At 41.6% G+C, this 24,423-nt stretch overlaps 1 protein-coding gene across 7 annotated transcripts in view; it reads left to right on the top strand.

Annotated features, from left to right (window-relative positions):
- Window positions 1-24,423, top strand: part of CELF2 (CUGBP Elav-like family member 2) — a 563,407-nt gene that overhangs the window by 282,400 nt on the left and 256,584 nt on the right. For 3 of the 7 annotated variants that reach the window (XM_057403773.1, XM_057403771.1, XM_057403770.1), the window contains exon 1: window positions 16,937-17,258. The exons of 2 other annotated variants lie outside the window; for them this stretch is intronic. In XM_057403773.1, coding sequence (XP_057259756.1) covers window positions 17,152-17,258 — 107 coding nt within the window. In that variant the 5' untranslated portion in view covers window positions 16,937-17,151. Of the gene's footprint in view, window positions 1-16,936; window positions 17,259-24,423 lie in introns of those variants that run through there. 2 more of the 7 variants (XM_057403772.1, XM_057403775.1) reach the window with 2 other exon arrangements.

The following is a 24,423-nucleotide window of genomic DNA, read 5'->3' as shown; positions in this document are numbered from 1 at the left end:
CTTTAAAAATCCATAAACAAGAATGCGTGTTGACATTTGGCAGGTTCATATCCCATTTCTGGGATCTTGTACAACAAAACAGTCACAAAGGAGATTTAACACTGCACCATCTCTGGCATCAAAAAAATCTGCCTCTTTTGAGAGACTTTGCTCAATTATATAGTTTCAAGGTTTAGGAGTAGCTTAATTTAAGCACATTGAAACCCAATGATTGAGTGAAACAGCTTTTCCTAACGCATACTTTGCTCCCAAGGCAGAGAAGATGACTTGCAATTTTTTTTCTTAATGAAAATGGAATAGGAAGGAATTAGGTTTCGTAGGCCTGTTTCAGAAGTGCTAATGCAAGAAGCAAATCAGTAATGAAAGTACAGATCTTATTTTTTTTGTCATGCAAAAGAAAGTCACTGAACCTGTAATGACTGACAAGGGCGGATTTTCACAGTACTAACAATTTTCTCTGTACATTTTATTATGAAATTACTTGACACTTAAATACCTTAATGAAATTATCAGGTTTAAAAGACCAGCATGGGAGTGTGTGGAAGATGTCATGCTGTCACCCGTGCGGCTTCTCATTAAAGATTCAATCTTATTTATTTTGATTTATGAGTTAGGAAAGAAGGTCTTTTGTAGAATAACCTGCAAACACATCACAATTAGTTGTTCGCACTCATGGCATCTCCAGAACAGAAGGTACCCGCTAGGTTAATGATTTTCCTGCCTGACATTGGTCATATTCCTTGACTTACGGGACAACAGATGATTTAAGATTGTAATATTCTTTTAAATCACAGAGGACTGGCAAACCCCTCTTATTTGGATGAGGATGGAGCAGATGTGTTGAAGAGTATAGCAAAGCTATTGAAGTAAATAGAAATAATTTTGGGATGGAATTTCTGGCACCCAAAATATTTTCTGGAGCTTAACTGTAGATGTTTTGATATGCTATTAGGAATTTTTAAGCTATATTTGGCTTTGTGTCCATAGGGTCAGCTATCTATAAAGCACTGTTCTCCATCTGTGGAGAAAGGAATGCTTGAAAACCGGGTTTAGTGTCTCCTTGGGTTTTCATTCTGAATTAATCCTTTGGGAATGTCATTCTCCCTTCAGTTCATCCATCACGGTCTTTAGGAATGATTTTATACCATTTGAAGAACTGAATCCAACTCTCTGACATACTCGACACTGCGTGATCTTATATCAGTGCTCTCTGGAAAGTAGTATGTAGCTAGACTGAAAAATGGACAGTGTGGGTTCCCATTAGCTGAAATACCTAAAGAATTTGTTATACTTAGAGTTTTGTTCCCTTATGCTTAATAGGTCTCCACTTTAACTTAGGGAAAATTAGTTTCATTTTCTCTTCCTACCATTAATAGCTATTAGAGTTGAAAATAAGGCTTTAAACATATCATTAAAGTACACTTAAGTAACTTGCAATTGACAATTAACTCAGCATGGTAATACATTATCATAACATTTTCCTTTGATAGGTTTGTCTCTTAAAAGATACAAGGAAAGACAAAGGCTTACTTTGTAAGACTCATGTTGAAGTTATTTCTGGTTTAATCTTTCAGATTTTTGTATTTTATCAGTGGACTGTGTTCCATCATATATTCAAATACCATTTATGTGGTGTTTGGTGGTGGGCAGTCGTGACAGACTGTGTTGAGGGGGTGTCTGGGCTCTGTTGACTTGTTTCTGTGGGGACAGTGGTCTGGTGGGATGGATACACAGTAATTAAAGGAATATACAGGCAGAATTAAGATCCATATTCGAACACGTTTGGCTCTCAGGTTTTATTAACGTCCTCTTCAGCAGAACACACAATAAGTTCTAGGAAAAAAAAACGACTGGTTACCAACATCTCAGCATAACATACCATGTGTTTTCCCTTTCATGACAGTAGTAAAACAGAGTACTGCACTTAAAATGAGAGCATTGTTTGTCCTGTAGGTAAGACCCAGAGTTAACGGTGAGCACGTGAGTGTGCAGCTCCTCAGCATGGTGATCAAGGACTGCCACTTTCAAAGCGGAGGTGGAACGTTACTATGACAGTTGCAGCACCGATGACATTCTCTATTCCTTGCACAGCCAATGGGCATTGACCTTATCCTGTCAAAGCATGTAAAAAGCAATGAGGGCAACACTGGCTTTGTGAAAACCGGACACATTTATGTAGGACATTTCACCGCATTATCATATAGTGAGTTGTAGAAGTGCAGCTAAAATACCTGCTGTGTTGTAAGGTTTTCTTTTTCAGCGGAGCTAGAAATGCAACAAAGGCAACTGAGGTCTGAGCAAATGTTTTTTCTAATGCTTTAAAAGCAAAACCACCAGTGCCAGGCATGCAAAATCCCATCAGTTCTGTGCCCCACATCTCCTCTCCTGTTTTCTTGTAAATCCACTCTCAGACATACTGGTTTGAAAATTGTACATCTTAGGGCTCTGCAGCCTGGCATACTGAGCAGTTTGTTTCATTTTGAACACTTTCACCATGCTTAAATCTGCAGAACTTAAAGAAATCAACCTGCTTGCATACATTTTGCTGAAGCTGATAGGAGCACAGCATTCCAGTGTAGTATTTCCTAGCTCACTCTCCTCCCTTTCCTCCTCAATCATTTCTTGAAAATTCCTTCATAATAACCTTATCCAAACCATAAATATGAAAGTCAAATAAGCCCAAAGGAGATTTATCATCCTCTGACTCCACACTCCTTTTATGATTAATAATGACATTGATTCCTTTAGAAATGAAACAAAAATTAATTTAAAGGTTCTGATTGGTTTTAGTATTAGGTAAACTTAACATATTGAATGAGCGTAAAACAATTATCAGTCTTATTAACAAAATTAGCCATAGCAAATTTACCAGAAGGAAACTGTTGCTATTTAGCTCCCTAATTATGTCACTATTCTTTGTGACCAAATGATATAATGAAAATAATTTGATCTAGTGGTGCTGCATAGAGAATTTCCAAGGAGCAGTTGAATATCATAATCTGTTTTGCACATATGTTTTCCTACTCTTCTTCTGTTTCAAAAAGTAGAGGTCAAGGGCTTCAGAGAACTTTGCAGTGAAGTGAAGTTGAACTGTGCTGGGCAGAATATGGAATACATTCTTCACTATTATAAAATGTTAGATAACCCTTTATTCAAGAATGGAATCCTTTGACTTACTCAAGTGGCTCCCGCTGCATGGATTTCAGGGTCTGGAAAAGCATAGGATGTCTTTCATTCTGCCTGCCATTAATGACTAGAACTGGACTTTCTGTCCCGCGCTGTGGTCTACATATTTCCTTGCACTGTGCATCCATCCAGGCACTTTAACTTGGCAAGTTCTTCTTTTCAGCCTTGAGAGTTAAAAATCAGAGAGGAGTTGGATGCCCTTTAGCCGTAGACATTTCAACCTAGGGGGACAGTCACCTGGCCAACCTTGAAGGCTACCCAAGCAGTGGTGATATGAAGAACTTGATTTTTGGGTGCCATCTTTCATCTCTTCTGTGTGAGCATCCTATGCTCATGGGTTAGTGGTGCAGTGGAGTAGAAGCAATGAGAGCTGATGAAGCTAGTGGGTGAAATCATAACATGGTCTTGGGAAACTTCTTCTTGCAAGATGTCTCTACTGGTCTCTACTGGTCAACCCCAGCAAACAATTAAATAGTGGGGTCTCGGAGTGTTTCCCTCCAACCCGATCTGCCTGCTCTCCTTGGCTGCATCCTGACTTTGCCAGGATATGACCCTCACAGTATGTGTTCTCATTTCTTTCTTCCACCTGCCATCTGTCTTCCCTGGATTGCCATCAGTGGGCATCTTGGGTTTAGGCACATTTCCTAGCATCATACCTATTACAGCTCCTCTGGGGAAATGGTACCTCTTAGAAGTAGGATCTTTCCCTCTCTCCCTCCTCTATGAAGTGGAAATAAGGTGATGAAAACATTTTGCACAGTAAGAAATCTGCAGAGCACGAGTGCCCTGCATATTGTAACACTGCCTTAGATTTTAACAATGAACTTCAACATGATCAACTCCAATATTAAACCACACAGAAGACGTGAATGAGAAAGCTCCGGTGGAATAGAAACCCCTTGAGTACGCCTCCTGGCTGCTTGCTTAGTGCTCATGAAGATGCTCTGAACTACGCAACTCATTTTCTTGCCCACGCTATGACTACATCTTTAGTTTGTGTCCTTTGGGAAACGTTTTTATTTTTGTTTCATTATTTAAAGCAAACCTAATATTAATGATGGGGTATGTGTATTAAAGCACTGTGCTACCAACCCACATCAGTGCGTAACTTTTAGTGAGGCTTTCTGCATAATTTATGTCCGAAAGAGAGTATGCTGACACAAAATTGAGGATTTAAGCATGTTTAAGGTGCTTGCAATAATTAGATCATTTCATACTGGAACTACTAAGCAAGCGTAGCCAGGTGGGCCTCTGGGTAACTGTTAAATTAACAGTCTTCTCTTAACTGGTCAAACGTGAAGAGACATTTGAAATATATTTTGTGGCCTGTTCTTTATGTAGCATCATCAGAAACCCCAGATGTTTTTTTAATAAGATACTTGGGTGCCATCAGATGGAACACAGCAAGAACTGGCAAACAAAAATCACATCCAAATCACAGGGTTTGACTAATCATTCTCAAATTCCTTGAGTTTATAAAGCATCCTACAGTGTTACTTGAAAGAGTTGTCCAAGAGCTGCATTAGGCCCCAGCAGAAGTTCCAAATATCACAATTTGTTGACTGTCTCAACACTTCTAAATATGACTGGAACAGAAAGGGCTTTAAATGAGAAATCAGGCTCACATGTGTGCTTCTGTTAACCTCTGGTTTGGTACATTTTAAATCGCTGCGCACATTTCAATATACAGTTCTATATGTGGGTGTCCCTTGCAACATTCCAGAGAGCTCTTTCTGAATTCCTGATGGTGACTTGTTTCTTTCCTGAATTAGACAATACCTATTCTTATTTTTGCAGCTTTTATAGCAGCTTACTTTGTTTCTGTTTAGATATCCTGAAGCGACATGTGAGGGTGGTGGTCTCTAGATAGGGTGCGAGTTACATGGGGATATGTATTGGGCTCTTCCTGAGGTGACAAGATAACCTTCTCCTAGACATCATCCTGCTTACTTTTGGATGCCTTTCCTGAAAGATTGGTTTTCACTCGTATGCAGTACAGATTTCAGAAAAGGCATCCAAAATTAAGCAATCTGTAGCATATACCAGTGAATATTCATCTCTCATGACTTGGGTTTTGTGTGGGCACAATACAAGCTCCCCAGTCTGCATCTTTTTTGCTAGGAAAACAAACTGTTCTTCCCCAAATCCCGATTCAGTTGGGCTGCGTATTTTTTCAATGGGTCAGAACCACCTGTGAAATTCCTGTTTACAAATCCAGTTTTCTAGTCCCTCATGCAAAGCGATCAAGAAAAACACAGTTCGCACATATGTTACTCCTGTACTTCATTTCCTCAGTCATATCTACAAGTGAAAGGCATTCAGATGCCAAAACCACGTAGTATTTCTGAAGCGGATTGTTATTAATATTGTTCTGTTTGGGTTTTTTTAGCTGTAAACCTTTTTGAAGTGCCTAGCGAACAGTGAGAGGAGCAGTTTTGGAAAGGGGAGACAACTTTGAAATCCAGGGAGCAGAAGCTTTAATCTCTAGTTGTGACTGACATCAAACAAAAGTGCAAAAACTCCCTTTGTTCTTGAGCACAAAGGGTGTGTTTGTTGTTTGTTCAGGGTAAGTGAAAGGCCCCCATGAAGTCCCACTGAAGATGTTTAATGAATCTGGCAGCCTCCAAGCTGTCTCTTCTATAGAGTAATCCTAACGACAGACCCATCACACATAATTTAACGGAGTGTGACACAACAGTCTCTGCTCAGGAGAGGCTTCAGCGAGGGAATACTTTCATTACTCAACAGCACAGACCCCTTAGGGTCGGTGCTGTGGAGCAGAGCTCTTGGTGGTGGTGGCCACACTTTTCGTCTCTGAATCGAGGACATATACGCGCTCAGGTATTGGCTGTTAAGCTTCCTAAACACTGACTTTGAACTCATGATTGAAATAGAGCGAATTGTACTATGGGGGGGGGGGGCTGGGATTTTGGCAGCCTCATCTTGTAGAAGTTAAAGTCAAGAACATCTAAGGAAGGAGGTCTGCTACCAAAATGATGCCAAACAAAGACATGGGTATTAGGGAAGGAAGGGAGAAATAGCATCAGGAGTGGAATGATAATGGAAGAGACTATAAAAAATTAGAATATTTTAGTAAAGGCTTACCATATATATGTAATTTTCTTACCAATTCATCCTAGTTGGTGAGTCTCTGGATGACTAGAATAAGTATGGGGATGGCATGTGTCTTTAGCTTCCCTTTTCCTTTCTTTGGTCTAATGTTTATAGCATTTGGTATTATGGAAGTTGGGCTGCTTGCTGCCAGGTCTCATGTTCTGTTTGCCAGGGTAAGCTTTTGTGCAGCTGAGAGCATTTGAAATAGCTGGTGTGTGCCTTTATGGTCTGGGCACCTATTGGCTGTGAATGGGGTGGAAAGGACTTAAATCCTCTCTAGACTTGAGTGCTCAGGTGGGAGCAATATCTGAATGTATTGTTCTTCCTTCAGCAAAATTTGTTTTTAGCTCTGCTTCATGCTGCATGTGCAAATTTGGGCAATTAAATTAATCTCTCTCACCCCTTCTTCTATAAAATGGGCATAATCTTGTTTATCTACTTTGGGATAAGCTATGGAGTGTGACTACTCACTACAGCAGAGCCTGTGAAGAAGAAACCACTGCTCTCTTGGAGAACACCATGTTTGGGGTTCTTTTTTCCCCTTCTTTATGACATAAATCAGGTTTTATCCCCACTGTGGATATAAATGCAAAATCCATTTGTACTGTAAATGTCAGCTTCTCCAGGGACTGCTGAAGAGCTAAGCACTACCTGCTGTTGCGTTTGATCCCCATGCCAATTGCCAACCAAAGCCCCAGCACACCATTCATTATACATCAGGTCTGATGACTGGGATTCAGACTCAGTGCCGAAACAACACCGATACCCTGGTACACAATACACAGCCCCTTTCTAAGAGCTTTTCTGCCCACTATCAGTGTTTGAAGTAATTCCTTGTTCTCTCTTGACTTGCAATAATACTGTAGGATCTATCTAAAATAGCAGTCGCCGTTTCCCTCCCTTCTCACCCCCCCCCCTTATCAAATCAGATGTCCAAAATCAAGTGCCTGTGTGCTCTGCTGACAAGCACAAGGGGATTAGGGAGTGATGGGTTTAACAAAACTGGCTCAAGGTTTTGCAAAATGCATCTTGGAGCTTGAGCTCTGAACGAGCCATAAAATTCCTCCCACGAGGTGGAAGTGAGGTTTCTGCAAGACTGGATCAGAACTTAATAATGCTTTTCTAGGTTATTTTTTTTTCTTGCTTTCAAAAAGGAGCTACAAAAACATAGGATTTTTGAAGATGCTGCAAGACTAACAATGATTTAATGTAACCGTTGTGCAAAGCGGTGTTTCACCACCAACAAAAAGACCTGATTTCTGGGCTGCATGCAAACCAATTGGGGCAATTAGCATGTAATGTAATTTGCATTAATCAGCACAGGGTCAGCAAGAAATTAACTTTGGGTGTAGGTTTTACATATAACAGCATATGAGAAGAAGGGAGGAACTGTTTTTACAGGGTGTTAATTTGGAGTTAAGTGCTCTATGGGGTTTGGCCTTGCAGAAGAAAGATGTATGATGTGGATTTGGGAGCACTGAAAGCACAAAATGATGTGGCAATTCAGCAAGCATTTAATATTGCAATATGTAAACCCTTTAACAGACTTCTTGGCACTGGTAAAGATCAGAGCACAGGTTCTGCTGAAGCACTGAACATGCTGCTAGCGCTGAAGGGATGTGTATGGCTGGACGTGGATGGGGTCCCACAAGGCTGTGTGCGCTGATCGTGCTTTGAGCCAGATGAGTCAAGAACCCAGATAACCCGAAAGCTCAGATCTCTGTCCAGCTCCACAGTATTACCTTACTGAGAGCTCTGAAGCAGGAGGAGTTTAGGCAAATGACTCATTTCCTTATGCACCCCTTTGGCCCTCCAGGCTTTCCCTCTGCTGCCATTTCATTTCATATATTCTCCTGGGGCTCCATAAGCCTTTGGTGCTAGCAACATGGTAAGTGTTGTGAGAAATCCACTGCTGGAGACACATAAATTGGTTTTGACAAGTGGTATCTGAGCATCTGGTTACGGGAAGTGAGATGCTGAGGAGTCTGGTGGTGTTTGGCTATGTTTAGAGGGTAGATAAGATGTATATGGCTGTTCTTACGCCTTTTTCTTTGAATGAATCACAGAATCACATGATGGTTTGTCTTGGAAGGGTCCTTAAATATAACCTAGTTCTAACCCTACTGTCATGGTCAGGCACAGTGAAAAGCAGTTACCAGTTTTGTGGCATGGAAGGTGTCTGAAAGCGAGTTTCTTTTCCTACATGTTTTTTTTTTGCAGAGGATAATCTCAAGGCACTTTGGAGCTGCCCTGTATATATATATGTAGTACACATACATCTTTGTTATATGAGGGTTAGGAAGAAATGTGGGCAACATTGTTCAAGAGAGGATGCCATTGCCAGCTCTGCACCCATTGCCTAAATATTCTTCTGGAACCAGGCTTTGTGGACAAAGCAGACATGGAGATCTCACCAAGTTATTTATGCTTAACTGAGATGCTGGTGTTGACCCTAGTTCACCTATGCTTCTTCCCTAGTCAAAGGAAGATCTGTGGTAGGTTGAATGGGAATTGAATTGGAAGCCAAAAGTGCTTATGCTCTTGGGCTTCTCTGTTAGGTGCTCAAAGTGGCATGAATCAGGCCCAAGCCTGTCTGAAGGAACTGGCTATGCAAAGAATTTGGTCATACAAAGTGCAGTCACTTTGGGATTCAGAATTAGGATCCAGTTTTTTCACAAACTAGGTATCTTAGTTTTGTGTGAGCCTTCCTCCCTCTGTGGCTTAGGATATGCATACTTCATCCACTACAGCATTCAAGCTTGTGCAAACAGTCTACCTCACATGGCAAAAAGCTATTTGTAAATGTATTACCCTACTTCTTATGCTACTTCCACTGCTTCAGTAACATTTTGGTATCTTGACACTCTGTCTTGTCAAGATATCCTGAAGCAGTATTTTCCCCATTTAGCTCTCTATTAAAAAAATGTATGTTTAATCTTTAAGTCACTTGACAGGTTAATAGAAGCAAATTTGAACCCAGAATCATAGAATCCTTTAAGCTGGAAAAGACTTCTAGGATCACCAAGTCCGACTGTCAGCACAACACTGCCAAGTCCACCACTAAACCATGTCCCTGAGCCCTTATCTATGCATCTTTAAAACAACTCTGGGGTGGTGACTCCATCACTTTCTTGGGCAGCCTGTTCCAGTGCTTGACAATGCTCGTGGTGAAGACGTTTCCCAAATATCTGGTCTAAACCACAGTTCGAGACCATTTCCTCTGGTCCCATCCCTTGTTCCTTGGGAGCAGAGCCCAGCCCCTCCTGGCTCCATCCTCCTCTCAGGCACTTGTAGGGAGCCATCAGGTCCCCCCTGAGCCTTCTCCCCACTGAACCCCCCAGGTCCCTCAGCCCTTCCCCATCACACTTGGGCTCCAGGCCCTGCACCAGCTCCGCTGCCCTTCTCTGGCCCCGCTCCAGCACCTCAATGTCTCTCTTGGAGTGAGGGGCCCAGCACTGAACACAGGATTCGAGGTGCGGCCTCACCAGTGCCCAACACAGGCGCACAGTCCCTGCCATGGCCCTGCTGCCGCACTGGTGCTGATACAGGGCAGGATGCTGACAGCTTCCTGGCTGCCTGGGCACAAGCTGCTCATGTTCAGCCAGTTCTTGACAAATGCTCCCAGGTCCTTTTGTGCCAAGCAGCTTTCCAGCCACTCTTCCCCAAGCCTGTAGTGTTGCATGGGGTTGTAGTGACCCAAGAGTAGGACCCAGCTCTTTGCTTTGTTCAGCCTTATAGAATTGCCCTCAGCCCATTGATCCAGCCTGTCCAAATCCCTCTGCACAGCCTTCCTAGCCTCCAGCAGATCAACATTCTCACTCATCCAGATCATTTATAAAAACACTTTTCTCTTCTTTGTGCTCTGACATTTTAAGGAATCCTTCAGCCTAGAACCTCAGTTTGCCAGATTTTTCATCAACGGTTTTCAAACACACCTAACTTCTGGATGTTTTTGCAGGGTCTGGTATATTTCTTCCTCCCCACAAATCAAGATCCTAACTCAGGAAGTACTGGCCCTATAAACATCTGTGAATCAGTAGAATCACAAAAAAAAAATCACTTTTTTAACACCTTGCACAAAATTGTCAAGTGTTGGGTGACATAAGAAAGGTCGAAGAAAAATGTATTGTGTAGTAAATCTAACTGAAGTTTTATATCCCAGCTCTTTCTTTTTAATCAATGCTAATAGATTTTTAAGGACAAAAAAAGGAAGAGAGAAAGGAAGACTATCCTTGGGATAAAAAATGTTAGGTAGAGAGTTTAAAGTATTAAAAAGTGACATGATTGGTTTTTTTTCTATCATGCAGTAAAATTACTTAGGGAGGGTAAAAGCTGCTGAAACAAGGCTTTTTGTTAGTTCATTTATTAAAAATATTTTATAGACATTAGTTTTATGGCAACTGTGTAGAATGATCCACTTCCTTCCTTTCAGAGGAAATATATGTACTGTACGTAGTCCTTTCTTTAAAGTATGACTATTATCAGACAGTAAATCAAGAGTTCTCAACTAGTATTTGCAACCAAAGATCACTTAATCTGATTTGAATTATACAACTTTCAGTTTGTTTCCCTTCCATGTTGGACAGTGCCATATTACCTCCTTTTTCAGGCAACCTAATGGATAATATGTTGCTCCAAAAAGCCAGTGGTTCATGTCTGATGGTGTACAAGGTCCACTTATCACAACACAGTCATTGCTAAAGGTTCTGTTAGTAGATGCGTCTACTCATCTAGATCCTAGATCTCAGCAATTAAACTCCTCATTTTTATTTGTACATGAGTTTCTGTTGAACATGACTCTCTTTTGTGATACCTTGTTTTTAAGTATCAATGTTCATCCCTCGAATTGGAAACATGTCATGGGTGTGTGAAATGAACCTTCTGCCTATAGCACCATAATATCATTTAAAAATAGGCTCAACAGAACTGTTAAATGTGATTCTTTTTCTAATTTTAACTTAAGAGCACAAGTAGCCATTAAATTCTCATCTGTAACTGTTGACATTTCTCATGTTCATTCATGTGTGTTTAATGTTTATACATTTGTATATATTGTTCAAGTTTACATTCTGTTTACATAAGAATACAAGGTTTTTGATATTCCACATGGCATGTAAAAAAATTATGATCTCGCCATTACTACAAGTGTAAACCAAAGATACTCCTGCTTAGACAGAGCAGGTCCTACTTACACATTAAATAGACTTAAAATTAAAGCAGAAAAGATCTGATTCTACAACCAGTTGTGTTTGTTTTCTCTCCCTTTTTTCTCTCAGATCTGGTGCTCTCTTGCCTCCTCTGTTTCTCTTTGCTCTTTTGATCAGCTTTTTCCTTCTTTCCTTTAGTTGCAGGCCAGATGCTCTTGTGACATGTAGCTCTTTCCAAATAAGTTACTTGCTTTGTAGAGTAGCCATGTCTGCAGTCACAACCTGGCCAGTTTTAAGTTGGTTTGAGTGATGTATTTTCTCTACAAAACACGCTGATATGTCGCTTATATGTTAGAACTTGTGGTCTGCACAAGCTGCAGGTTTTGTCGCTTCCTTGTTGAGGGCTGGGGAAGCACCAGAGCACATCACTTACGTAAATAGAAGGGGGATTGTTCCTTTTCATGCCTCTATTTTCCAGATGCTGAGATAGAGTCAGCGCTGCTGAATGCTAGAGGGAGGCAGTGCACACCTTTCCTAATGGAAAGCAGCAGTGGGGTTAAAGCATACAGTCATTTTGTACACTCTAAATACAAATTCCCCCGCTGCCCTAATCTTACGCACTTAGGGAACATTTTTGTACTTCTGCATTTTCTGCCTGTGCTATTTAACTTTCATAATGCTCATTGGGTGCTCCTTGATGAAAAAGTAAGGCTGGAAAAGACCTTTTGCAACATCCAGACTGACCTGTGGGTCTGTAAGTAATTTCTCTCCCTATGACTCAGACGGGAAAGCTAGACATGCAATTGGAAAGATCCACCAGAACAAGCAAAAGGAGGTGTGGGCAAATGTCAGACTGGTTTTGTTGCCTGCTTAAACAAAAAATCTGCCGTTTGCTGCATCTTTACTGCAGGTGCTTGAAACTAATTCTCCTTTTCCTGCACACAGAGACAACACCCACAGGTACTGCAGGTGTGATTAACGCACACAATGCATGCAGAGTTAGAAACTGACCTGAAGGCAGCATGGTCTGCACACACGGAACTGCCTCTATAGCTGATCAGTATGGTTTTACCATGAAACTGGACTAAGATACTTACTGGCGAGGAACTGTGTCTCCCTGGTTTGTGTTTTCATACCCTGCAACAGTAAAGAAACTCCTACACCTGTATGTACGTGCACAGTACAGATAGCAAATGCAGGACTGTCTGATACCACATGGTTATAGCTCTCCTGATAAAGCAGTATCTCAGATGTCAGATTGCTGGAGTTGAGGACCAGAATTTATCTCTCGTGTACAACTGTCTTAATGGTTGTGTAAACAACCAACCAAATCGACAGAGAAGGTGGAGACAGAATGCAGTAATTTGTTCTACATAACAATGAACAAGAACTTCAGTAAGAGCAGAGGTAAAGCTCTTATTGGTAGAGCTTTTACCTTTTTGTAGAGATACAGCCTTTTGAGTTATTGTCCATTCCTAGCTATACATGTTTGCCAGAGATGTGGTCCAGAGTACTCTGGTTCTAGCAACACCTGGTCTTGTGTTCCATGATTTCTAATAACATAAGAGCTGCAAGCAGTGAGTTGCCCATTTTCCTAGGAGATTTTAGGAGGAGATAACCTGAAAGAACTGTCTGCTTTCTCAAAGCATGCTGGAAAGACTCCGCTTGTTCCACTTGTGAAGCGGAGGCCGATTCCCTTTGTACTTTGAATGTGCATAGGAGTAACATATTAATTGCTGCAGACATCCTGCAGGCAGGTGACAGCTACACCTGGAAGTGGCAGACATGCTCAAGGTATCTAAGCTGCACTTGCACAGTGGTCGCAGTGTGCTTGGCGATGCCGAAACAGAAACACAGGATTTCTCACTTTTGCTTTAGGCCCACAGGTGCGATTCATCTTGCCTAATTATATATATATATAGATAGATAGATAGATATACATATATCTATATATATATAAAAGTAAGAGATTTTATCACTTTACAGTCAGTGGAGGGAGATGGTAACACTCTAGTTTAATTTCTCTTCACTGATGATAGCGAAAACTTAGGTGACTAGCCAAGACTAATTGCTCAACATCAAAGGTGGGATTTAGCTGTCTAAAACAGTAAATGCTATCAGATTAAAGAGTAACTTTTCACACCTATACAACACAAATGTGATTTGAGCCTAAATAACTGCACAGAACAACATAAAACTGAGACGTAGCCTACAAGTCCCTCTTGGGAGGAGAAGACCTACTATAAATGTTTGTGTGACTCACAATAACACACTTCTATAGAGCTTCTAGTGTTCTGCATTATTGTCCCAGTGTTTGGAGTTTATTGGGGTTTTCTGTTTTAAAGATGGAGATGTGAGCAAAAGGTTAATTGGCTTGCATGAGATCTGACACAGGGACGTGTGTTGAAATGGAAAAATGAATCAAGGCTTTCTATTCTTCTCATGATTGCATTCATGCTTTTGGGGCTATTGTCCTGGATGCTTGTCCACCATTTCTCTGTCACAAAATGTAGTTCATCGCTTAGCTGGCAGCGTTGCTTCTTGAGTGTAGCAGAATGGTGTTGTATTTTGGGCTTCTGAATATTGTAAGAATTCTGTAAACAAATGGACCGGTCAAAGAATATTTTTTAAGTAGAAGTAGGGAGGAGAAGAAATTTTTTAATTTATATAAATTACTTATTGTTTGCCACAGAAGTTACTACTATTTTACCTCTGTAAATGATTGGTATTCCTCTGGCCTCTCAAGGATTTGTAAGATCACACGATTAGTTTGGCCATACATAGAAGGCTTGGGTTTATATGAAATATAGGACAGAAAAACTATTACATTTCCACTGTATGTAATCTGTGCAAAACATTCTGCTATATATACATATCAGTTATGAATCTACAATCAATTTTCCTGTTAAATGTTGAATTTAGACTCCACAGCTGGACTTTCATCTTGAAAGAAGCCAGATAGCCCTGTACATCTGGTTTAATCTTCCCTTTAGACATATTATTTTAAAGGCACTCCTGCTTAGTGCATATTGCAATTGAAAAATAATGCTCATATTCCCTCTCATCAGCAACAGCTGTGATCCCTCTGCAGATGTTGCTCTGTCGGACATTTCATTACGTGTGATAGAAAGCGTAGGTTCTTTTTGTCTGTTTGTGTTACTGCTTTGTGGATCTTATTTTCTTTTTCTTTATTTATTCCTTTGGCCGTGGATGAGTCCCTCCATATAATACTTCACTTTATTTCCTATCGCTGCTGTTTCGCCTTCTTTCTAAGCACAGAAATGATCAAGAACTTGCAACTGTGTGGAGCCGCCCGACAGAAGCCCATTGATTCCCCACCAAAGGGCTCTGTGTGAGCCATTCTACTCCAGCCTGAAAGGAAAGCTTTGTTCTCTCAGCTGGTAGTGTCTTAAGATGCTGATCCTTGCCATATTTTTGGAAAACTGTAGCAGTTTATCAGAATGTTTGACACTTCCCATTCAGCTCTGTATTTTGAAGCATACCCTGGTATTTGCCTCCTCTCATACACCAGTCCCACAAGCGCAAGATTAGTCTGGAGCAGCCCAGTCATTGCAATGAGTTGTGCTGGGCACAAGTCATTTGGAGGTGAACAGTGAAGGAGGAGGAATCTGGAGTGCTGGTGGCCATGCCTGAAATGGTAGTAATGGATTTCGTATTTGGGGCAGGAGGTATGGGATTTGTCCTGTGTTGGTTGAGCATTTTCCTGGCTGCCTTCCATGGCTGTTTGGATATTTTTAGCATGGAGTACAAGCTGTGACCTTGGAGCGTGACATTTTAACATGGAATTGGCCTGAACTGCTAATCAGAAGATATGATTTATTATTTTCTATTACAAGAGCAACTAGAATCCCAGTCATGTTTTGCAGATGAAGAGGGAAGCAAACTGAAAACTGACTTTTCTTGACTTCAGGCCTCCATGATATCCATGCTTCCTAAACTACCATCTTTCTCCTTGCATCCTTAGAAGAGCACTATGCCTAGGTTTGTTTTTTGACTTGTTTTCTGGTCATTTGACAAATATTATGTCAGAATGACTGAAACTAATCCCAAGGTCTCAGAGTGCTCAATGAGAAGTGTAGAACAAAAGGATTGTTTCTGTCGCAAACAATTTATGACCTTAACAGAAGTTTACAGCTGCTATCAGAAAGGCAAGATCTTGCTACCAGTATATTCATACTGACGATTGCTCCCTCTGTGCTTTCATTCCCAGACTCAAGTTTACCAAAAAGATCAAGCTCCTAAATGCCAACTTCTGTTAAGGAATTAGAAGCAGTAGCACCGTATCAGGATGTTCAAGGCAGTACTATATAATGTAGGGAAGGAGGTTCAGCCCAACCACAGGCATATCCAGAAGTCTACGAAAGTCTGAATTTATGTTTTGAGGTCCAGATCTATTTCTAGCTCAGTCTATTTGACTTCCACTGGGTTTTTGACTGGTTGCCAGGTTTGGATGAGTTGTGTTGAGTGAGTTTTGCATGCTCTTATGTTAAAAGGAACTCAGAGGAATCATGTTTAAGATGCATTTTACTGCCACAGTGGTGCAGAAAAGCGCTTGACTGAGAAAAGCATTTGAGGTCTTGTTGGCTTTTTCAGTCTACTAAATAAGCACCCACTCCATTATCTGATGTAGACTTAAAAGAACTAAAGCAAACCCAAACCAAACCAGCCATCTTCCTGCCTCAATCACAGCCACATGGTTTAAAGATTTACCCAGCAGAAGGTGAAATCAAGATGTGAAAATAAACCTCTTTCTGACTACCTTGGCAACTGGGAAGACCACAACCTGGTTCTGCAAATTCCATGGCGGATCTGCCAGGCAGGGCCAAAGAGGCTGTTTCCCTGAAATCAGTGTCACACTATAGTTCCTTTCATACATAGGAAGTGAGTAAATCATTGAATAATGCAAAACCCTTTCCCGCCTGTGAGAACTCTGCCAAAGCCAAGTGCAACAGTCTGGGTTAAAGCAAACTCGGTTACTTGGTAACTGAGCTGTGTCTTGGAGGGGTTAAAATCAGAGGAGTTTGGACTTGTGTTTTTTGGAGGGGTTAAAATTGCCAAGAAAAACTGAAAACTTGAAGAAGATCCCCAGGTGCCTGCATTAATATTCCCTTGCCTCTCTGATGTGAGCTGGCAGGTCCCATAAAGCCACTCAGCCTTGAACAGGGAAGGGAAGGAGGGAGAGAGCAAAAGCTCCAGCTGCGACTCCAGAGCCCCAGAAAAAGCCTCTAACCCAATTCCCTTAAAGTGCACAAGCATCTGTTTGCCACTGAATTCACCGAGTTTGCAGGGCAAACAAAAGATCCATATCAAGGATGCATCCTTCCAGAGAGAGAAAGCCTTCCCTCATTCACCCATAGATTTTCCCCCCTTTTCTTCCGGTTAAAAACCTATATTTTTATATTTTTTTAGAGGAGGGATATGGGGGGGAAATGTTGCTATTTTTTTTTTTTTTTGGATGGTAATTAAGAGAGCTAACACCAGCTAGGCTAGAGTGAACGCAAACAAGACCCCTATAGGCAGCACAGTGCATTAATGTAAAATATGCCCAGACAACATAACTTGTCAGAGAGGATTATTTCTGCTTAGTGAATCTGCAGGGGCCCCTTTGCTCCACCACTCAGCGTCTGCCTAGAGAGAGAAAGAGAGAAAGAGTAGCCATTAGTGAGTAGCTACTGTGGCATTGATGTTTGAGCGCACTTCTGAACTGGCTTTTGTTGAGAATATCGGTGCAGAAAGCATGCGCTGTCCCAAATCCGCTGTTACTATGAGAAATGAGGAGCTGCTTTTAAGGTATGTTGTCTCCTTTGTTTTAACGCGTGCTTTCGAGTTGCCTGGGCCCGCTGCAACTATACCGGTGCTGTGTATTAAGTAGTTTCCCTATTTAAAGGAAAAGACAGGCGTTGCTGTGTGCAAGTAGCATTTTTCCACTAGTTAGAATCGCACATTTTCATGTATGATGACAAATGGATGGAGAGGGCAAGGAGGGAACAAAATAAATATATAATATATCTGCTTTTTTTTCTCCCCCCCCCCAGATGAGAGCTGATATTTCTTTTATCACCTCCTTTGCAATGTTTCTGCCTGCTTCATTATTATGCACTGGGCATGGAATAAGCATGGAAAAAAGCTCAGGGAGACTCCATATTAGAGCTAGTGCCCTAAATACCACTTTAATTTTCACTTAGCCTATGTAAATAGTTACTAATGCTCTACCTAGCCTTTGCCACTAGAAGATGCTTTAAAAATATCTAAATACTCCCATCTGTGGGATTACACATATATTCTCTAATGTTCCAAGGTTTAGCGGGGGGCCAGCATCGACTACTCTTTTCGGAGACACACACACAGGCACATGCACACGTACACATCAACACGGAATTATGCTGGAATTGGCATCCCGCTTTGAAAAATGTAGTCTTTTGTTTATTTGCTAGCAGACATTGTAGCGTTGAGTACATCTTTCGGTCTGACAATGGGACAGCTGAACAATGGTGCTGTCAAACTAGCTTAATGTATGTCTGGCGCTGGGGTGGTTTGGGGTTGTGTTTTTTTCCCCCCTTTCCTTTTCTCAACCCCTTTGTAATTTCCCTTCATCTTTATGTATCTGGGAGAATATGAAGTGCATTGCCTGTTTTTTTGATGGTTGTTTCATTTGATGCCCGCTAATAGTGCAGGGAGGGGGAGGTTTGTATCTTACAATTATGCCTATTGCATTAAGTTGGAGATTTATTACTAACCTCTCCTTTAACTGTGGCAAGAAAACTTATTGATTCTGGAAGCTCACAATAGCGCTGTCAATCTGGCAAACACAGAGTTGCCAAACGTGCCCTTGCCTGATTTTATGCCTGATCATATCAACTTTAACTGCTGTTTCGGAGATACTGTTTCTAATTTTGTTTAGGTAATGAAAATGCAATAAAAATGATAAATCAGACCTCGAAGCGTGAGCCCATGCTACTTTCCATTTTTATAATCCAGCTATTAGCATACGTTAGAATTTTTAAGGTCAAGCAGAATAATTTACCTGGATGATTCCTATCCCAAAATCTAGCAAATTATTCATATGACATTTCAGGAATTACCTTTCTGTTTAGACAGCCGTAGTTTAGCATTAGAACGGTTAACAGTTCTGCGTTTGAATTTGGCAGAATGCTCGGGTACCTTATGCATTATGAAAAGAAATCGTTATGGAGCTTTTGAACAAATCTAAGTTACTCCTTGGACAGCAGCTTGTGTGTTAAATCAAATGAATTGTCGTCAGTCTGCGGAGTTCCTGAAACTGTTTGAAGTCTTTAAATGCTTTAGATGTTAAGTAAATGTATTGCTTTTAATAATAGCTGTAATCGTTTGCTGAGAGAAAAGCGATATTTATCAGTGGTTTCTCTATTTTTTTGCTCAGATCAGTTGACTGTAGGGGTTTCATGCTTTTTTAAACTGGATTCTAGTGCATGATTTATATGGGTTGAGGGGTCTCTTGGACCCCTTAATTGAAAAAGAAAAGGCATTGAGGATTTCTCAGTAGCAGTCAGAGCTCTCTAAAGCGTGTGTTTGCAACAGCAAAATGTTTGATGGGGAGCCTCGGAGTACCTGCTGTTCTGGTTTGCATTTTTGTTGTTGTCGTTGCATCTCCTTCCCTTGTGTGTTGAGATCAATCAATAGGAAAGAGTTTATGTGAACAAAAAAGGTAATATCACATATAAGGCTCTGGCAGCCTAGAGGTTATGGATTATCAGGTAATGCTTGTTTGCTGGGTGTTGTGCATAAACATGAAGAAAGCAGGGATGGTGTTTAATGCAACGGGACCATGCTATAATTCACTTTCTTGGAAGAAGTTCTTTGGAGATAAGCATTAACTCCTTCAGAACCGCTCTGCTCTGCCAGAACTGGAGGGGGGGTATTTTTTTATCACTTCATAACACAGCACGTTATCCTCCTGCAGCCTGGCCTTTGTAGCAGCTGCTGCCCTTTGTGGGTGGCAGTGAAGTGGATCCCTCGCTCTCGGTTACACAGAAATGCCCCTTTAGTGATTGTCCAAAGTAGGGTGAATTTCAGCCACTTTTGTAGCAGCCACTGCCAGGCACCTGGCAGCACATGTAAGGACTATTCAATACTGAAACTGGCTCCTAATCTGTCTTCTCAGAGGTGAGTTCATACTAAACTTACAGTAGTTCTTAATGTTTTCAGATAAAATACTGCATTAAACACATATACTACAGATTTTGTGTCTTGGATTGGCAATTACTCTGTTCTTTTCCAAGGATGTTTTCTGACACTGCATTCACATCAAAGACTAATTTTTGAATTAGTCTATGTGAGCTTTACTGAAGAACAAATATTCTTTCTATGCATATTTACTGAAATACTGCTTTTTTGAGCTGTAATAATTATTATTGACATCAAAGAGGGTGAAGTAAATGTGTAACACAAGCCATTTCTTAGCATGCTTTAAGAGAAGTGTCACCTTTTGAGGGACTGTATAGGTTCAAGAGATCTTATGCCTGAGCATTGCAGGTGTCCTTAGCGTTACCTAGTTTGAATCTCACCCATTCACAAGGCGAGGTGGTGCCCTGCAGTTGTCAAAGTTGGCAACATCTGTTTCCACAACAGCGCTGGGAGAGGTAATTCAGACTCTACATGAGCTGTTACTTGTTCTTGCAATGACCAGGTGTAATGTCAAAAAGAAAGACGGTCCTTGGTCCTACCTGTCAGAGCAAGCGCAGGATAGGTCTTAACCTGGGAACTGGCTTTCCATGCTGCTGTAGGAAACTCAAGTGATTTACGTGTTAGGCAGGAGTCTTTGTTTTCTCTTTTTAATTTGGATTCATGAACCACAAGCTCTGTACCAATACGTTAACATGCTCGTTGTTGAATGAGAATAAAACTTAAAGCGTTTTTCTTGCCAAATTTACGTATGAAGGGATAGAGAGCAGCACTGCTGAGAGCAACTTGGGGGTACTGGCGGAGGAAAAACTGGACATGATCCAGTAGTGTCCCTTTGCAGCCCAGAAAGCCAACTGTATGCTGGGCTGCATCAAAAGGAGCTTGACCAGCAGGTGGAGGGAGGGGATTCTCCCCCTCCACTCTGCTCTCATAAGACCCCATCTGAAGTCCTGCATCAGGCTGTCGAGCACCCAGCATAAGAGAGACGTGGACCTGTTGGAGAGAGTTCGGAAGAGGCCACAAATATGCTCAGAGAGCGTGAGCAGCTCTGCTCTGGGGCCAGGCTGAGAGAGCTGGGCTGGGTCAGCCTGGAGAAGAGAAGGCTCCTGAAGGGGAGACCTGAGAGCAGCTCCAGTGCCTGAAGGGGCTGCAGGAAAGCTGGAGAGGGGCTTGGGACAAGGGCCTGTAGGGACAGGCCAAGGGGAATGGCTTTAACCTGCCAGAGGGGAGACTGAGATGAGCTCTTAGGCAGAAGCTCTTCCCTGTGAGGGTGCTGAGGCGCTGGCACAGGGTGCCCAGAGAAGCTGTGGCTGCCCCATCCCTGGCAGTGTTCAAGGCCAGGTTGGACACAGGGGCTTGGAGCAAGCTGTTCTGGTGGAAGTGTGTCATGGGGTTGGACTGTATGACTTCTAAAGGTCCCTTCCAACCCAACCCCTTCCATGATTCTATATAAGATTACAAACTATACCTTGGGGGCTGAAAAACAAAGGAGAGCATTCAATTAATATTCATACCTAGAAGTTTTACTGCAAGTGTAGATTGTGCTTGAATACTTAAGAAGTCATTCAGGAGTGAATCAATACTAATTATTGTAATCAGGAGGGTTAATTAGCTGAAGATGCTGCTGATGGAAAGTTCACTGCTTACAGCCCTGAAAACACCTAAGTTGATGAAATCTGAAAGCAAGATGTCTAAGAGGACTTTGTATGGAGAGAAAAGCTTGGCTTGCCTCTGGCATTTAAAGAGTCAGTTGCTCCAAAGGGGAAACATAGCTTGTACTTTCTGTTTTGCATGGTATTAATTCAGAGGGTATTAGAAGATGCAACTGTATCTGTCTGGAAGATATTTTGTGGTAGTTTCTCATTAAATGCAAGTACCATTTTGTATAACCTGTACTGTCTCTGCATCATTCATTTGCAGATTACCATAAATTAATATGGATAATCTAATGCATTTGGAATCTTGTTCCAGAACTGTTATTGGGAACAGTTTGGTGGTTTGGTTGTTTGGGTTTTTTTCACCATTTGTGTGCAGGCACAAGGACTTTATGTGCTATATGTACACGAATTACACATGCTCTGTATCTAATATGTGTGCGTCTGTACACCCATACACGTGCACACAAGTTTAAATGTTTCTCATTGAAGGGGTTTATTTCTATAGTCAGTGCCCTCAAACTTCCACTCAGTTTCTATCTGCAAAGATGTATTCAACTAAATATAATACAGAGGACATTTACTGAACACGTAGTTCATGAAATTTAAGTTAGATGATAAGGAATTAAAACTAAAAGAAACGACTGAAGGAAACGCTTTTCTTTTCCCTTAATTAGAGCAGTTGTGTTTCTTAAAGTGAGCATGACCGAATTCCAGCAGAACCTAGCTCCACAAAGTATTTCTCACAAGCGAACTGCAAGATTTTTTCTGTCATGCTGCATGTTTTCTTGGTTGTTTTCTTCACTCCCCCCCCCCCCCCTTTTCCCTAGTTATATCTGTTAAGATTATAACAAAGACAAACGTCTGGATGTTTATTCGAGGAGGGGAAAAACTCCAGACTCAAAACCCCCTTTTCAGTCACACTCACATAAACCCCCGAAGTCAAGTGATGCTTTCAGAAGAAAGAAGTTCCGTTTCAAAACACATCCTTCTTTCCTCCCTAATGACATTAGAGATTATCACGCGCAGGTGCTATTTATCTTTGCAACTGCTTCCCTATGACTGTTTTACTGCTTCCAACATATTTACTTGTATGTCAGCCATAGAAAAGGTAACTGAAAATGGCAGCTGTTGAGAAAGCATGTCGCCATGCCTGGAATGACATGCATTATCGGGGCAGCAGGAGTTGCTGGCTCTACAGCCCATTTCTACTTGACCTGCGGAATGATTGGCTGCCTGGGATGGTGATGAATCGCTGGAGTTTATGAAACAGGACTGCTGGCATCCTCACAGAGGAAATAACAACAGGGTTGGGGTTTTTTTTCCCTTCTAACACTCTTGCTGTGGAAAAAAAAAAAAAAAAAAGCTTTTTTTATTTCGTTTTGGCTTTGTGTTATTTCACCCCGCAGCGGAAGTAAATGCATCAATTAAAGGCGCTTTAATACTGTTCTTGGTGAGTTAATGGTGCACTGAAGGTTAACTACCTTCGTTGGATGGATGGGGGTAGGAATTTTCCCAAATTTGGTGTAAATCTTGATCTGGGCCCTAATTATCTCATCTCTCACTCTGGTCTTGCGACAGAGACAGCACAACTAGCAATCAGCTCGAGCAGGATGTGGAAAGGATTTTAGCTGTTCTCACACACAACTTCATTTTCTGTCATAGTCTAAGGATCAGGGACCATTTTGTGGGCTAGTATCAGACAGATCCATCTTCAGGGATTCCGAACTAACGGCTAAACTGGCATTTCTGGAAAGCATCGACTCCCATATTTGCAGTCAGTTTTCCAGGTGGTTCGTGAAATTATATTATGCATTAAGCCCACATTACCAGATTAGGCTGTTGTGAGTCAGTGCTGGTAGGAAAGTCTCGCAGGTCTGTAAACCTGCCTGTGCACTGACTGACACTGACACTGTGTGGAGCACAAGCTGCCCTGCAAAACACAGCCAAGTCAAAAGGATCCTTCTATTTCAATTAAAAAGTCGTGTTTGGGGGTGGGGAATGGAGAGAATTACTTGCTTGTCTCTCCATGTAGCATACTCGGGGTTAGCCTATTTGGGTAGAATAACCTATTTTGAAGTTAACTCTCTCTGATTCAAAGGAGTAGGGTTATCGATGAAATTGCTTAGGAAGTTTTAAACATGGCAATTAAATAAAGCTAATGCTTTCTGCCATTACATTAGAGAGGGGTTTTTTGAGCCTCATGCTTTGCTGCCTAAGCTTTTTCTCCTCTAGTTTGGAAAAGCAATTTGCATGCTCACATTTGCTATTAGACTTTCCCACCTTTCTCCATATGATAGAGCAGTGGCTGCTGCTGGACGCTGGAGAGGCTGCAGCACTCTTGTTATTTAAGGCACAGCCTCCCAATGTCCCTGTAAGGCTTGTGCACTAGAGGAGGGCAAAGTTTTACTGGAGAGAAGGGTGGCGTGGGGAACTGTTGCGTGTGCCCTTTGGTGTGCGAGGGGTAAATGCTGTCCTCGCTCTGGAGTTCCCATGGCAGCAAATCAGCCGGTCATCTTCAAGAGCAGCCTTTGAGGATGCCAGACAACAGTCTGCCACTGGGAGGAAGACAGAGCAGAAGGTTGGAAGGAGGGGGGAAATGACAGAGAATCAGAGAGAGGATATGGGAATTTACTGTTCCTATTAGACAAATAGAGGAGTGAAGAGAAAAGGAAGGGCACCTGAACATAGATCATCTGGAAATTGAACCTTGCAAGTGTAGATAGCTGTGGATGATAGGAGAGCTGTGCTACAGAGTGAATTTGAGATTCAAATCCTGCACCTGCTCTCCCTGCAAGCCGCAGGTCAGCATGTGAAGAATTGAGGCCCTCTGGAAAGGAAACGGTGAATTATCAGGAAACTTAAATTCTTGGAGACTCGACTTTCAACTGTAACAACCTCTTGGTTTCATTTTCCTTCTCCTCAGCCTAAAACCGATCTGTCTTCAGCTGAAATGCAAGGAAGGAGCTCACTCCAAAGCCTGAGAATTTGCCTGCATCATTTCAGCCCACATTTAATTTTAATGAGGGAGTTATATAACCCCCTTTAAAAATAACAAAACACTAACAGAACTGCATTGGCAACACCAGGTGTTCTGCAGTACTGCTCCAATGAATCATATGGAGGTCTGTCTGTGCGCG

Source organism: Pezoporus wallicus, unplaced genomic scaffold, assembly GCF_028554395.1.
Source record: "Pezoporus wallicus isolate ANWC-B61680 ecotype Strahan unplaced genomic scaffold, APGP_CSIRO_Pwel_v1 contig_6978, whole genome shotgun sequence".
NCBI lineage: Eukaryota > Metazoa > Chordata > Aves > Psittaciformes > Psittacidae > Pezoporus > Pezoporus wallicus.
The sequence above is the reverse complement of the archived record's forward strand: the minus strand, read 5'-3'. Positions and strand labels throughout refer to the sequence as shown.